The sequence below is a fragment of the Nothoprocta perdicaria genome, unplaced genomic scaffold (assembly GCF_003342845.1).
Source record: "Nothoprocta perdicaria isolate Ctin4 unplaced genomic scaffold, notPer1 scaffold_26, whole genome shotgun sequence".
NCBI classification, from domain to species: domain Eukaryota; kingdom Metazoa; phylum Chordata; class Aves; order Tinamiformes; family Tinamidae; genus Nothoprocta; species Nothoprocta perdicaria.
Window position 1 is genome coordinate 5,669,942 of NW_020455488.1, and position 14,495 is coordinate 5,684,436.

Consider the following 14,495-nt stretch of genomic DNA (forward strand, 5'->3'; position numbering starts at 1 on the left):
GCAGGCCCCGCGCTGCAGCAGCACCGCCTGGAGCTGCCCGTGCAGCACATCGGGTGTCCCCACACACGTGAGGTGTCTGACCGTCCCCAGCGCCAGCACCAAGGGGTGCAAGGGGAAACCCAGGCACTTCCATCTCCATGTGAGGAAGAACTCCACACAGACACCACGATCATAGTGACAGAGCCTGGGCTGGGCTGCCCGGGAGGCTCCTGCTCTGCAGATCTCCCAACCCGCCTGCCTGCCCCGTGCTCCGGGTGTCCCTGCCGGAGCAGGGGCTGGGTGAGCCATCGGGCTCCCTGCCAACCTCAGCTATTCTGGGATTCTCTATCTCTCTCTCCCTCTCTTTATATATACATATATATATATGTGTGTGTGTGTGTGTGTGTGTGTGTGTGTGTGTGTGTGTATATTATTATATATATATAAATATATATATAATACACACACACATATATATGTGTGTGTATATATATATATATACACACACACATATATGCATGTGTGTCTATATCTGTATGTTTATACACACACACACACACACACACACACATATATATATATATGCATACACACATTCCTATATACATATGCACATGTATATGTGTATGTACACACACCTGTATATTTAAACACCTATTGAACTATACAACCATAATAAGCATGTAAGAAGCGCCTAAGCAAAGGTGTGCGGCCCGAAGCAAGCGGGGGGCTGTGCAGCAGCGCGGGGGGCGCGCGGCAGTGCCGGTGCCGAGCGCCGCCCACCGAGGCCCCTCTCCCGCCGTGTCCCGGCAGGCCTGGAGTCGCTGCGCGACAGCGCGCACTCGACGCCGGTGCGCTCGGCGTCGCACGGCGAGGCGCTGGCCGCCCGCGGCGCGCGCGCCGACAGCAGCGAGCGCGTGGCCGTCATCGCCGACGAGAACTACAGCCCCGCGGACAGCGTGCTGCCCACGCCCGTGGCCGAGCACAGCCTGGAGCTGCTGCTGCTCGCGCGGCACCTCAACGGAGCGCCCTGCAGCATCGAGGAGGAGAAGGAGGCCGAGGCCAGCACGCCCACGGCCGCCGAGGCCGCCGAGCCGCCCGGCCCGCGCGCCCTCGGCCCCGGCGGCGCCGCGCAGGCCCCACAGGTGAATAAGTTTGTTTTAAGTGTCCTCCGTTTGCTCCTTGTGACAGTGGGACTCCTCTTTGTTTTGCTCCTCCTCCTCATCGTCCTTACCGAGTCTGACCTTGACACTGCCTTTTTCCGTGATATTCGCCAGACCCCCGAGTTTGAACAGTTCCATTATCAATACTTTTGTCCCCTCAGGCGATGGTTTGCCTGCAAAATCCGCGCCGTGGTAAGCCTGCTCATTGACACCTGAAGGCAGGAGTCTCCTCCTAACTAGCCAGGTGGACTCGGAAGATCCCGGCTACCTGTTCCCAGCAATGGGACCCTTGTGGCACCATCGGCACACACACTAAGTCCTTCTTTCATGACTCAAAGTGCAGTGCGGCCCAGGACGTTTCTTTCCGAGCCGACGAAAGGGATAGATCATAACCCGGTCAGACACATTTCCTTGCAGACCCTCTTTCCTATCACACCCAGCTGCTCCGTTTCCCACCTCGGAGCCCGCAGCCCAGCGGCAGGTTTTAATTTCGATGCTCGTAGCTGCGTGTATGACTTGGGAAGCATCAAATAAAGAGAGGAGCTTATTTTACGATCGCTACCGATTCTTGTCTTGGCCTCCGGCGGCCGCCGAGGCGCTGGGGCTGGCGCAGCGGGCAGGAGCTTCAGCGATGGTGCTAGCGAGCCGCGGCTCCGGCGCGCGCGCTTCGCCGCCGAACGCGGCCCCGTTTTGGCTGCGGGCCGAGCGCCCCGGTCCCGCCGGGGTCCTGCTGGCACCGGCAAGCGGCGCTCGGGCCGCCCCCAGGGTCCCCCAGGACCCTCCCCGCCCTGCACCCCGGTGCCGGGAGCCGCGGGGGTCCCCGCGGTGCCGCCGGGCGCCCCGAGCGCGCAGCCAGCAGCCACCCCCGCGCTCCCTTAGGGAGACCTTGGGCCTCAACCTTGTACTCGTTTTGTACAAAAAAAAAAAAAAAAAAGACTGTTTTGACGTATATTTTAACAACAAAATGCTATTTTGTTATTGAGCTAATCGAGTCTTTTTTTTACTTTATGGATTGGGTGAACGTAGCGCGCTGTACAAAGTGATTCAAGTGGAGAAAATGGTTTGGGAATAAACGCTTTTGTAGAGTGGACTCCTGACATCAGATTAACCCGTAACTAGTTTTGGAATGAAGAACGGAGCTGTGGTTTTCTGACTTTGCTGGAGGTAAAAAGGCCAGGACTACAGAACTGGAGGTAACACTGGAGGAAAAAGGAAAATAAAGGAGAAGCCAATGGGCAACCATTAACCTAGCTACCCTTGAGCAAAAACACACAAATAAAACGAATTCATTTTCCTTGCMACATGAACACGGGACTCCTTAGTTACCTGAGAAGCAGAACACTCTATTTACAAAGGGAGCAATAAACGCTAGTGGAAGGAAGTTTTTAATCGAGAAGTTTGCAGCATTTAACAAAGAAAATTAAAACAGGCAAGCAAGTTTAATTTCATCTCAGGGAGAGATTTTACATAAGCTGGGGCCATAACCGCAGTTCTTCAAGCCTGGCTGTCCCGCCGCTGTCTGTGAGCGCTGCACGGGACACCCGGCAGGGGCAGGTTGGGCGAGAACCGTGGGCTTTGCTGGCTTGTCACTGCAATAAATAAAGTCCATTTTAACTACTGACTGTCAGGGAAAAAAACTCAACGCAAAGCAGTTGTGTCTCACCGCTCAAGACCTAGCCATAGCCATCCGATCATCACACACGCTGCGAGGGGTTCGCATACACTGACCAACGCTCTGGAAGGCAGCTTACGTGACGACTGCCGCCAGGAGACCGAGCTTAGGTTTTTACATGATATACTGTTTTATGCAACATAGCCGAATTAACTTTTAGTGTAGTGTTCCTACCTCAGTCCGTAGTAAATGGTGTTTCTATGCAGTGAGTGATAGTCTCAAACTTGACATTTCCCACCCCAGGCTAAAGATGCAGTATCCCATCCTTTTCCTTGCTGCTGGTGTCCTGTCCGAACAGCGTCGCCCTGTCCCGCGGTGACACGGCCAGCTCCAAAGCCTTGGTGCGTTAGCCAGCCTCCTGAAAACACAGGGCAGCATAGGACGGATTGACCTTGGAAAAAAAAAAAATATCTTTTACATCAGCTTACTTTTAGACTAGCTATAAATGCCAAACCTAGTTTACCTCTGCAGTTTTCACCCAGCATCCTACTGTAAAACCATGAGAACTGATATCTTTTCGTTGTATGTTTTTCCTGTATGTCCCACGKTGTCTTGTGTTTCACTACCTGTTAGTTTTACCTGTCTTTATATTAAAATGCTGTTTCCACAGACTCTTATATCCGAAGACAACTCTTAATAGCATACTGCATCTTTAAGCAGTAGACGGTAAAATACCTGAAAATGTGAATTTCTTAGTTTTCATAAAAAAAAAAATCTAGAAATTAACCTTTCATGTGCCAAATACTGTAAGTTACATTTTTTTCCTTCAAACTGTACCTTTTTCTACATATTCAATATCTTAGTTAGCATAAACTCATTGGTGCCATGAAAAGTATTTTTAAATTTAAATAAATATTTCAATATCATGAAAATAAGAGTTGGCATTTTTGTCCGAGGTGAATCCCGAAGCCGGCTCGTTAGCACTTACGGTGTCAGTGCTGGTTTTCTGCTCGAGTGGGGAAAGGTGCCGAGTCCCCGAGGAGTTCGCCCTTCGAGCATCCCTTCTGCAGAGCATGGGGACGACACCTCATTTCTGTCAAACCCCGCCTAGAAAGCAGGGTTAAGCCCGGTCCAGAGCGTGCAGCCCGCTCGTGTTCTAATCCCCRCGTGTCCGTGTGCTGGGAGTGCATGAACACAGGCTTACGGAGCAGCAGCTGCTCGGAAGCGCTCGTGATTAGCAGTGCCTTTGTCAGGGACCCTGGCACGCACCAGCACCCCGAGCCTGGCCGACACCCCCACGAGCTGCCCCATCACCTCAGTCACGGAGGGGGCTCGCGGGTGCAAACGGGGGGCTCGGCGGGCACCTACTCRCGCACCCCACGAGCCGCCGAGCGCTGCTGCGGTCAGCTCACAGCCCCGCAGCWGCAGGCAACCCCTCCACCAGCAGCGCCCCCAAAGACCCTCGCGGGGGGCCGGGGAGGGCTCGGCGACACAGCGACGAGCACGACTCCCTGAGGACACGGACACGGGACACGCGCCGACCTCGCCAGAGACGGCAGCAACAGCACCTCGGCACCGTCAGCGAGGGCGCCCGCTCGTACAGTGAAGCTCTGCAGCAGACCTCTCATATATTTAATATAACCAATATATTTAATGTAACCAATATTAGCCAATAACCCTATAGGTTACTGGTTTGCTTTCCTCTCTTTCAAAACATGGCTTACATATTTGGGGAAAAAGAAATCTGTTTTGATAAAAACCATTATCACTGGCTGTCATGGYGGGATTAATACCTTTTTTAATAACAGAAGGCTAGATATAGTTTAGAAATTTTATTTTAAACCTTTCAAAATACACTTTTATCCTGAGAGTGTAGAGTTAGCTTAAAAAAGTTTAGTACAAATTAAACACTTCCATGCAAAAGGGAAAAAAAGGAAAAAAAATACAGATCTGAGCAACATTTTTCATTCTTTGAACACATGAAGGCGACCACTGGAGTTGCCACCCACCAAGATGTTCTTAGTGGGGTGCACAACATTAATGGAACACACAGAACCAAGATAATCAACATTATAAAAGGAGTGCAACAATTTTCCTGTGTCCTGAAAGACTTCTATTTGCCTCGGACGTGCCATGCTGCCCACCACGAAGCAGTCTTCCTGTTTGGGATCCCATATTGCTCTGAACCTAGTTAACCAGCGTCCTGTGTTATTGTTGTGTCTTTGRGGGAAAAAAAATGGGAGAAAAAGAAAGGGGTAAGTATTTTTCTTATCAAATCCATTCTTTTTAAATTGTCATTTATGTCACTTCTGCTTAAATCCCCCTTTCTTGCCTCGCAAACCATGAGTGCTGGGATGGAACAAAGACATAATAAAGCAAAAAGACAAAGCAAACCACACTTTGACAGGAACAGTTATTTACCAAAAGTATTTAAACACGATGGTTGCTTGTTTTAGTAAAAGGAGAAACCAAGTCRCCAGAACAGCAAACCAAACACTTCAAAACACTCCATTCCTAACATGATTCACCCTTCTAGGGCATAAAATTGTTTTGCAGATATTGGGACTCTACCTAAAAACACGCTCTTTAACATTAAAAAGCAACCCAGTGCTTAGCTTACCTGATGGCACTGAGAACTCCAATGGTAGATGATAAACAGCTGGTGTCATAGATCCTTCACAACAAAGACATGTTAATTAATAGCAGGTATAATAATGCTATGATAATTACACTATCTGCACATTCCTTCTTTCCAGAGGGCAGGTAATTACGGCAGCTTTACGAGACACAATCCCTGCGGGGCCTGATTTTCAGCCTGCCCCGAGCTGGGCCTCTCACATTGCACCTACCATCRTTTGGGGCAATTTAAGACTTTTAAACCACTGTTCAGCCAATATACAGAGGCAACTACCTATTTACATGGCCAGATAACCTGAACTAGGGTCACAAATTGACAAAGTAGAAAAAAAAGAAGAGGTCTCTAAAAATACAGCTCAACRAGCTCAATGCACCACCACAGTTTTAATTACTGAATGGCAGAAAACATAAAAAAAMCACACTAGCTCTTTTGAAAGGTACAACAGTCAAAAATATATTCAGACATTAACAGTGTTCGCCAGACATTAACTGTTCATATTCATTATCCATTCACTTAAGTCCAACAGCACCTGAATATTTCACTGCTCACTGTTAAACATTCTAAAAGAAAGTGAGAATTAAAGAAAAAATCAAAAGAGCATGCAATATTAAAAATGTCTACGCAGAAAGTTCAGGAAAACAAATGACAAAGATAAAACCTTCTCAGCAATGGCACCAGGAAAACAAACCAACCAGCCACCCCACATGCCAGGGGCGTTTTCCACGAAGATCTATGGGCTAGATGACCTCTGGAGGTCCCTTCCAACCTTAAGCATTCCATGATCATTCCCTCCGTGCCTCTTACCTGAGCTTATCATCAGCGCACACGGTCACCACCCTGTTTCCAGTGGCGGGCGAGAAGTAGGCGGAAGCGGCACTTTTGGTGTGTCCCTGCAAGGTGCTCACGGGCTTGCTGCCCTTCGGCCTCAGGTACCGGACATCGTAGATGCAGACGTCCCTGTAACGCACGGCACGGGCAGCACTTCACAAGGTGACACTCAAAAAGTGACAACCCGCAGCCTTATTTTCCCTTTATCAAAAAAATCCTTGGAGATCAGCACAGGTTTTATGCACGTTGTGCTTAGAATCTAGTTTCAGCAATTATTGTTAATGTGATGTGATCTTCTCTCAAAACAACTCAGTAACTCAAAGGACCATGTCAAACCCATTACCAATAGGTAAAGTCAGTATCACATCTTATTTTTGGTTAGACATAAAAACTTGTTTTCTAGAAAGATAGTGAGGACTTGAATATGTCCTGAGGCTGATGAAGTGTCCTCCTCACCAGCCGATCCTGCTCTCCAAACATGCCTTTTTTAGCAAAACGCAGTGCAAAAGGGGCACGTAAAGCCCTGGCCGACTGCAGGTTGTTGGAGGTACGTACAGCGAGCCAGCCGCAATGAAATACTGCTTCTGCACGGGGTGAACGTGGACCGTCCTCGTCCTTTTGAAGCCAATGTCTGCAGAAAGCTCCGAAGAGGCGCCGGGGCTCCGCATGTCCACCACGGCCACACGGCCGTCCCAGTGCCCCACGAGCACCGAGGAGGCGTTTTCTTCCAAGAAGTCGAAGGAAGAAAAGTCTTCCTCGCTCCTGCAGATCTGAGCATAGACAAGGCCAAAATGAAACAGGCACGATGCAACTAAACACACTGTTATTCATAATAACCAGAACACTTTTATACACTAAAAATGCTAACGGACAAAACCCAATTTGATAGCTCCAGCCTTAGCTCTTCATTTAGATAACCTTTCCATAAAATTAGCATGCTTTTCACGGAGGAGATAACTAACCACCTACACCAAAGCCAAATGGAAAGCAAAATCCTCCGAACTCTGTAAAACTTTCACAAGGTCCCTATGAACAGCTTTCTTCTCCGTAGYGTCAGTAATAGTCAGGGGTGTCACCAAGCCATGTAATTTGGCACACGGCAGGCAGGGCAGGAAAACTGCAGCTCTCTCCCAAGGTCCCTCCACACACTCCTGTGAGTGCAGGGATCAAGAATGAATTTCCTGGATCCCTCAGCTACCAACTGCAGGTATTTGCTAAGCAGCTGGCTGGCCTGCAGATCCCCACAAGATCATGATGCTTCTGAGGGGGTGGAAAAAAAAAAGCTGTAAATTGCAGCAGCCTGTTATGTTTTCTRATGTTGGAGGCCTGATCAAGGCAGACAAAGCTGTCAAGAAACAAAGCAAGCAAACAAGCATCAAAAGCTCTGCAGCTCCTCTGCCCAGCTCCAAACAGCCACCGCATTTGCTCACTTCAAGCGTGAGAAGAACAGTCACCTCGTGCTTTGTGACAGCTTTTTGTAAGATTTGTCTCTTCAAACTGCTTTCATTTGCTATCTTTAAGAGGTTCTCTCTTCAGAAAGCAGAGAGGCACATACTGCCTTAGTAAGGAGACACGAAATCAATTTCTGTATGAAATTGCAACTGCCTGTGCAGGAAGGAAACTGGGAGTGCCCAGGATGTCACTGTGTTTTACCGACTAGGAAGCCTCTCCACCTTTCAAAATGTTAATTATACTTCATGCATCTTTGCAGAAATRGAATTTTCAAMTTTCTTATTAACAAAACCACTGACRAAACCCAATTTGGGTGCAGTGAAATTAAGCCCTCACGGGAGTACACAACGTAGAGATTTCTCAGGATTTCCTTCTTAAGGATTTCTAAGGAACGCGCAGTATAGGCAACGCTCACCTCATCGAAGACAGCTCTGGTAACATCCCCACATCGCAGACTGTCATAGCTCAGAGACACCAGGTGAGCAGGATTAGCAGGAGAAAAATGCATGCAGCTGACCGGATAATTATGTGGGATAAAGACATGGGTTCCTTCCTCAGTCTTACAGTCCTGAAAAGAACAATTGAGATGTGATGGACACAGACGCTAATCACTCTGGGTATTTCTCCTAATTATTACAATTTTCAAATTAATGTAGCTGTTTTGCCAGTGTTTTCAGTCCATTCTAAATAGCGGTGGAGAAGCAGCAGTGGGGTGTGGAGGTGCTGCACGAGAACAGCTATCGGAGGCTCCAGCCGCGTGGCCGTGCCCAGGCTAATGGCCAGGACCCTTCTYGCCACCGCACAAGGACTTCAGCTCAAAAGACCACGATGAATTTTCACCCAATTTCAGAATTCTATTGCWGAGACTGGAAAAGCTGCAACCTCCTGCTGCAATCTAAGTGCAGTTCATTAGAGAAACTCGACAGAAATGGTTTCTCTGTCACCATATCCGAATTCCTCGCTGACAACCACACATATGTACGTGTGCCACTCATATCAGAGAAAGGAAATATCAGAATTGGGCTACTTAGAATTCAAGCTAGATTACGTTAAGCAAAATTGAATGCCTGTTATAAATAACCCAAATCTGCTCTTCCAACACTGATACCATTGCAGCTGTGACACTTTAAAGGAAAAGAAATAGTCCATTGGGGAGGAAGCACCAATTCATTCCACAAAGGTTACCCTGCTCCCAAATGTGGTAAAGTCCAACCYATTTTGGGAAAACAAAACCAAAGAGCAAGAGAGGAAAAGCAGCATTAACGTAGCCAGGCCACCAGAGAGAGGCTGTAGCATTCAGAGATGTGAGCCTACCAGTCACCACATCACAGTCCTTTACGGGCACTAACAGCTTCTGCACGGTCTGAGCTTTCTACATTGTACAGAGCATTTTTAAAACTGAACAAAATTCTTAAAGACAGTCAACTGATTTCCTGAAGCTATCAAAGCAGACATGACTCAAGACAGATTCCAAAGGGGAGGTTAACGGCATTTGGAAAATCCACGTTTGTGTGGACTGCAAGCAGCCAGACTGGATGGCACTGCACCACAGCAGAGGTTGGAGCGCTGCAAGACAGCGACAGAAACTGCTGCAGGACCAAGACAATTCAAACACCAACTATCTGCAAAGCTCCCAAGGCTTTCAAACCTCCAAATGCTCAGCTCTTTTTCAAAAACAGTGGGAAACAGTACATGTAAATATGTGCCATCACGTATTGGCATCGCAATCTTATTTCTACTTTCTGAAACAACAGTGATTTTCTGAAACTATCCCAAACTCCCTCGAACTCAAARCCAAACCAAACCACACAGCAGCAACCACCACCCTGCACACACGTACATCCATCTCCCCTCATGCTCYAAAACCTAATTATGGCAGTTTATAGGGGTCCTGCAATGAGACCCTGAATCACTCAGCAGTGAACTGTAATTTTAGCTTTGTTGATAATACTCTTTCTGCCAGCGACTGGTGTTCTCCCCATAAACCCGAGCCCAACCTTCTCCCCCCGTGAGCGTGGGCCTTGCCCAGGAGCAGGCAGAGCCTCCGGCAGCTTTTCCCCTCCTGCCACCAGTGGCTGTGCCCGGGACGCGGCACCAAGTGACTCACAACGTTCCAGAGCCCAATCTGCCCCAGCTTGTCGCCAGCGGCCACGAAGAGGGTGCTGTCCGCGGGGTGGATGGCCATGGAGCACACTCGGGTTTTCACCACCTTCTTAACGCCGTCTTCGCTGAGGGTCATGCTGYTCAGGCTGGACACGTATCTGGGCGTCAGCAAGATACCGGTTATTCAACACAAGAAGGGCAGAACGAGGCAGTACCTGCTTTCCAGGTGTTGCTTTCAGATTACCTTTCCATGTCACGTGAATGCTTTTCTGTATCATTAGGCTTCATCTACAGGTAGAAAGGAAAATAAATAGATGTTAGATTATTTAGAATTCAGGTTAAATTACGTTATCCAAAAGTAATTACTTAAAGCTAGCAATACCTCACAAAGCTAGCAATACCTCGCTTATCCTTGTCCACACAGCCAGGAACTCCTCYGCCACCTTGCTGTTCTCTTTCTGATCCTCTGGAAGCATGGAGAGAGGCCCAGGCGGAACTCGAGGCTGGAACGACACCAGTCATATTCCCAACACATAGCAACTAAACCAATGAACAGGGCGAGTTGTTAACTCTCCACACACAAGCTATTCTGAGGACACAGCTACCGGACTACAAGAAACAAACAATAAAAAGTTTGTATCAAAATTAGTTATTGAATAAACAAACGAACTTTGTTACACAGCACAGCAAAGGCAAATAGCTGCCCCAGGATTTGTCCTTCCCGATACCCCGCAAGCTTTATCTTGAAGAAACGTATCAAATGGGGATACCTTTATCCTGCAGCAATGCGCGAGACTGAAATTCCAGYCTCAGGTAATAGGATGTTTACTTGTTGCTATATAACTACTTTAAATAGAGTAGTAAATATTTCAAAGGAAAAAAACCTTATAAAATGTTACACTGCAGTAACATTAGAAGAGCAATAAAACTTGGAATGTACAGTTGCTTAGAATACACGGAGAGCTGAAAACTGCACGTTTTACCTCAAGACCCTACAGATCATCCCAAACCTCCCCATTTCATCAACAGGACTCAAAGAACATTGACCACCTTCCAGCGGAGACCGAGAGGCCCCCTATGCAAGGAGCTCGAGGGCAGAAGAATTCACTTTTATCAGTGATATCTGCGCCAGGGCCGCCCGCGTGGCTGCAGGTTTGGGGGTGAAACGCCCGGCAACGCCGARCAGCAGCAGCAGCCGGCGCGGCTCGGCCGCCTCCGCGCTCCCTGCCCCTCTTACGTATTCCTCGTCTCCCGGCTGCGCGGGGATTCCTGGCGCGGGCGCCGCCGCGGGCTCCGCTCTCTGCAGGCGCATGGATCTGCGGCGCACCGGTTCCTCCTCGGCCTTCCTGGCCCTGGGCCTGCAGCGTGCCAAACGGGCGAGAGCGCACGGTGAAGCCGGGCCGGGCACGCGGGCTCAGCCCCGCTTCAACACCGCAGCAGTCCCGTTCCYGCTAGGAATGCCCCGACTCCCTTCTCCCTCAGTAACAGCAACGAAAGCAAAGTTAGACAGCAGCTTTCCCACTTAGCAATAAATATGCATTTTTTGTTTTGCTTTCAGCGCATCCTGCCACTGCTGCTTTTCTTCCCGCCYGCTCCACCATGTTTCTATTCATTGAGCTAGTCTTCTTTATCCACCTTCTTTCATCATGTATGCAGCTTTATTCTGTGCTTAAGGTTTTTTTCTGCTTTGCTTGGCATTGCAAAAAGCAATTTCTTTTATACTTACTAGCAATCCTTTCTCCCTGTATCTATTTCTTCCCCTCCTTCTTTTCCACTCSCTTTTTTATTATTTACTCTCATTACTTAACATTTATTTTCTTTTAGCCATCACATAAAATATTGTAAAATAAAGAACAAACCTTGAAATGTATTTCAAGAATTTACTTGAAATGCCTTAAAACACATATCACAAAAAGAATAACTTCTGTAATTTGATGTAATAKTCACACTGACATTTTTCCCCCCAAAGAGTAGCAGGGGAAAGAAACTACCTAGGGATCTGGCTTTTCATGATTTCAGAGAGTTTCAAATAATATTCCTCAGAYACAGCTTTAGAGAGGAACTTCTCGCCAGSTAAAACACACCAAAGGAACGAGGAYACAAATCCCACAGTTATTTTTACCTTTTGGTGACGTGAGGCTGTACTTTATTTGCAATTTGTTGAAGTCTTGCAGCTGACTTAAAAAGCAGAAAAAAAAAAAGAATTAAGAAAAGCATGTAACAAGCATAAAAAATATACAAAATAACRTTACCTAAAGGCTGCAATAAACTCTATCATAATTGTTTACAAAGCAATAATAAAAAGGGATCTTTAAATACTAAGCTGTGCTGTTTCTGCTTTGCACTGGTCTTCCACATGCTACTGAGAATTCCCTCATTTGTGCAACTGGCGTTTAGGAAAAGAGCACTGCCTGTCTGCATGTTCTGTGCACGCTTTCTTTGCAATGAATGCAATGTATGCCATGCATGAAGCAAAGAAAATACACTAAAAGATACACAGCACACTGTGCCATTCAGAGGAGAATCTGCAGCCACCAAGGCCTCCCTCCACATTTTCTCTCTATCACCTTTGGGGTGTACATACACAGGGGGCCTGTGTATGTAATACATACATATAATATGTGTGTAATACATACATATTACATACACGGGGGCCTGCAGCCCCCTTTGCTGCTCTCCGCCGCTCTGCGGCCGCCGACGCTGCGGCTCTTTGCTCTGCTCCCTGGGGTAAGGGGCAGAAAAGGTGCTCCCTGGGTGGTGACGAGCCCCACTGCCTCCTCCTGGTGCCCAACCACCTCTCGCCACCTGGCACGGGCAAGCGAACCGCAGCCGCTCCAGGAAGGAATTCACTCGCTGCTGCCAGAAAAGGGACGCACTTTGAGTTTTAAAAAGGCAGAAGAGAGGCAGTGCAGAAAGGGCAAAGGACCGGATCCACTCAAGCAGGTAACATTTTAAATTCTATTATTTTAGCTATCTAAATTCTCTCCGCAGRACACACAGCATTACAAGGCACGCGTTGCCCTTCCACCAGGCTGGATCTGAGGCCGGGGAGGGCGTCCAGCCGCCCGAGCCCTGCAAGCCTCTTCCCAAAGAGACCCGGGGCCGTGAGCCGAGCGGTCCTGACAACCTGAAACTGCCCCGCCTGGAATCCTGCGAGCAGGACGGGGCACGGGAACGGGCAGGACGGGGCACGAGCAGCCAGCCACGCTGCCCGGGCACCTCCACGAGCCACGTGAAGGATGACTTTAGGTGTGTTTGGTTACCAGAGCCACCGCATCTGCTCCTGCAGGATCAGAGGCTCTGCCTGCAYGCACCAGCACGGCATTTCTTTTYTGCTTTTTTTTTTTTTCCCTAAATTCTTCTAGATCTAACTAATGGTTTCCCTTCTTAAAAAAAAAATCTAACAGGTGACATAAAAATAATCTCAGTTCTTCAGAGACTACTTCGGGCAGTCCTGATGCCTTGGGAAGTTTCCATGGCTCTCCTCAGACGCTTATCACTTAGCCAAGGGTTTCACAACAAGAACGATGGKTCCTATATCCTATACATAGGATACATCCTATATAGGACCCATACATATAATTCCTACATAGGACCCATATACATATATAATTCTCCCATAATCGGGACACAAACCTCGTGCAGCTTGAGGGAAGCAAAGAACTTGGCATTCTCCGTGATGTTCTTGAGCCTCTTCCTTTCGTAGGCCGACAAGTGTGCAAACCCCTCCTAGGGAAAGGAAAGGCCGTCACGGCCCTGCTCGCTGTGTGGGCGCTGGGGACCCCGGGCTCCTGAGGACCCGCGGGCCCAGCTCGTTTCAAAGCGGCTCGATGTGCTCGCTAACCAACAACAGCACAAATCGGTAAGTGAATAAACGCCGAYTGTGAAAGCGGAGCTGAGGAACCCCTCAGGGTCACTGCGTCTGCACAGACAGGGCGGGCTGCCCAAGCTCGGCTAAAGCGGGCCCCTAGGCAGAGCCCTAACTAGCTAAGAGGGGGTTATTTATTAAAGCCGGTTAATCAAAACCACGGCCCCACGGGGGTCTCTCGCCCGCCCGGAGCCGCCGCTTCCCGCCGCTCACCTGGGCGCCCGCGTCCCCCTCGTCCCCCTCGTCGCTGCCGTCGCTGCGCTCGCTGCCGTCGCTGTCGGGCGGCGCCGCGGGGGCGCTCGGGGCCGCGGCGCGGGGCCTCTTCCCGCCGCCGCCCTCGTAGCGGCCGAGCAGCCGCTTCTGGGGCAGGCGGCCGGCGGGCGCGAGCGGCGTGAGCAGCACGCGCAGCTGCCGCCCGCCCGGGGGCCGCGCGGGCCGCCCGGGGCTGGGCCGCGGCTCGGCGCCGCCCGGCGGGGTGCGCTCCTGGGGACAGCGGAGCGGGGCGGCAGCTCAGCGCGGCGCGGTCCCCTCCCGCGCGGCCGGCTCTCCTTCCCGCCCGCTGCCCCCATCGCCTCCCCCGAGCCCCGCTGCCGCCATTCCCGCGCCCCGCTCGCGGCCCGCTCTCCGCACCGCGGCTCCCGCCGTTCCCGCCTCCCCGCGGTCCCGCTCCCGCCTTCCCGCCTTCTCCTCACGCTGCGCTCCCTCCACCCGCCCTCTTCACCTCCCGCTGCCCCCCCCACCAGGCGCGGTCCCGGTGCCGGTGCTGGTCCCGGTGCCGGTCCCGGGCGCTGCGCGCGGCGGCCCCGGCCCGACCTGCATCCGCTGGCGGCTCCGCGGCGACGGCTCCTCGGC

General features: G+C 50.0%; 2 protein-coding genes across 2 annotated transcripts in view; one reads left to right on the top strand and one right to left on the bottom strand.

Annotated features, from left to right (window-relative positions):
* FRMD5 (FERM domain containing 5) overlaps window positions 1-1,510 on the top strand; it is a 46,693-nt gene extending 45,183 nt beyond the window's left edge. Inside the window, exon 14 of the mRNA XM_026040534.1 lies at window positions 793-1,510. Within this exon, the coding sequence (XP_025896319.1) occupies window positions 793-1,358 (566 nt within the window). The 3' untranslated portion in view covers window positions 1,359-1,510. The remainder of the gene's footprint in view (window positions 1-792) is intronic.
* Window positions 1,511-4,684: 3,174 nt separating this feature from the next.
* WDR76 (WD repeat domain 76) overlaps window positions 4,685-14,495 on the bottom strand; it is a 10,187-nt gene continuing 376 nt past the window's right edge. Inside the window, exons 2-14 of the mRNA XM_026040641.1 lie at window positions 13,963-14,126; window positions 13,857-13,917; window positions 13,412-13,504; window positions 11,898-11,953; window positions 11,013-11,133; window positions 10,177-10,278; window positions 10,020-10,063; window positions 9,780-9,933; window positions 8,088-8,240; window positions 6,776-6,990; window positions 6,197-6,349; window positions 5,375-5,428; window positions 4,685-4,974 (exon numbers count right to left, since the gene is read on the bottom strand). Of these exons, the coding sequence (XP_025896426.1) occupies window positions 4,719-4,974; window positions 5,375-5,428; window positions 6,197-6,349; window positions 6,776-6,990; window positions 8,088-8,240; window positions 9,780-9,933; window positions 10,020-10,063; window positions 10,177-10,278; window positions 11,013-11,133; window positions 11,898-11,953; window positions 13,412-13,504; window positions 13,857-13,917; window positions 13,963-14,126 (1,626 nt within the window). The 3' untranslated portion in view covers window positions 4,685-4,718. The remainder of the gene's footprint in view (window positions 4,975-5,374; window positions 5,429-6,196; window positions 6,350-6,775; window positions 6,991-8,087; window positions 8,241-9,779; window positions 9,934-10,019; window positions 10,064-10,176; window positions 10,279-11,012; window positions 11,134-11,897; window positions 11,954-13,411; window positions 13,505-13,856; window positions 13,918-13,962; window positions 14,127-14,495) is intronic.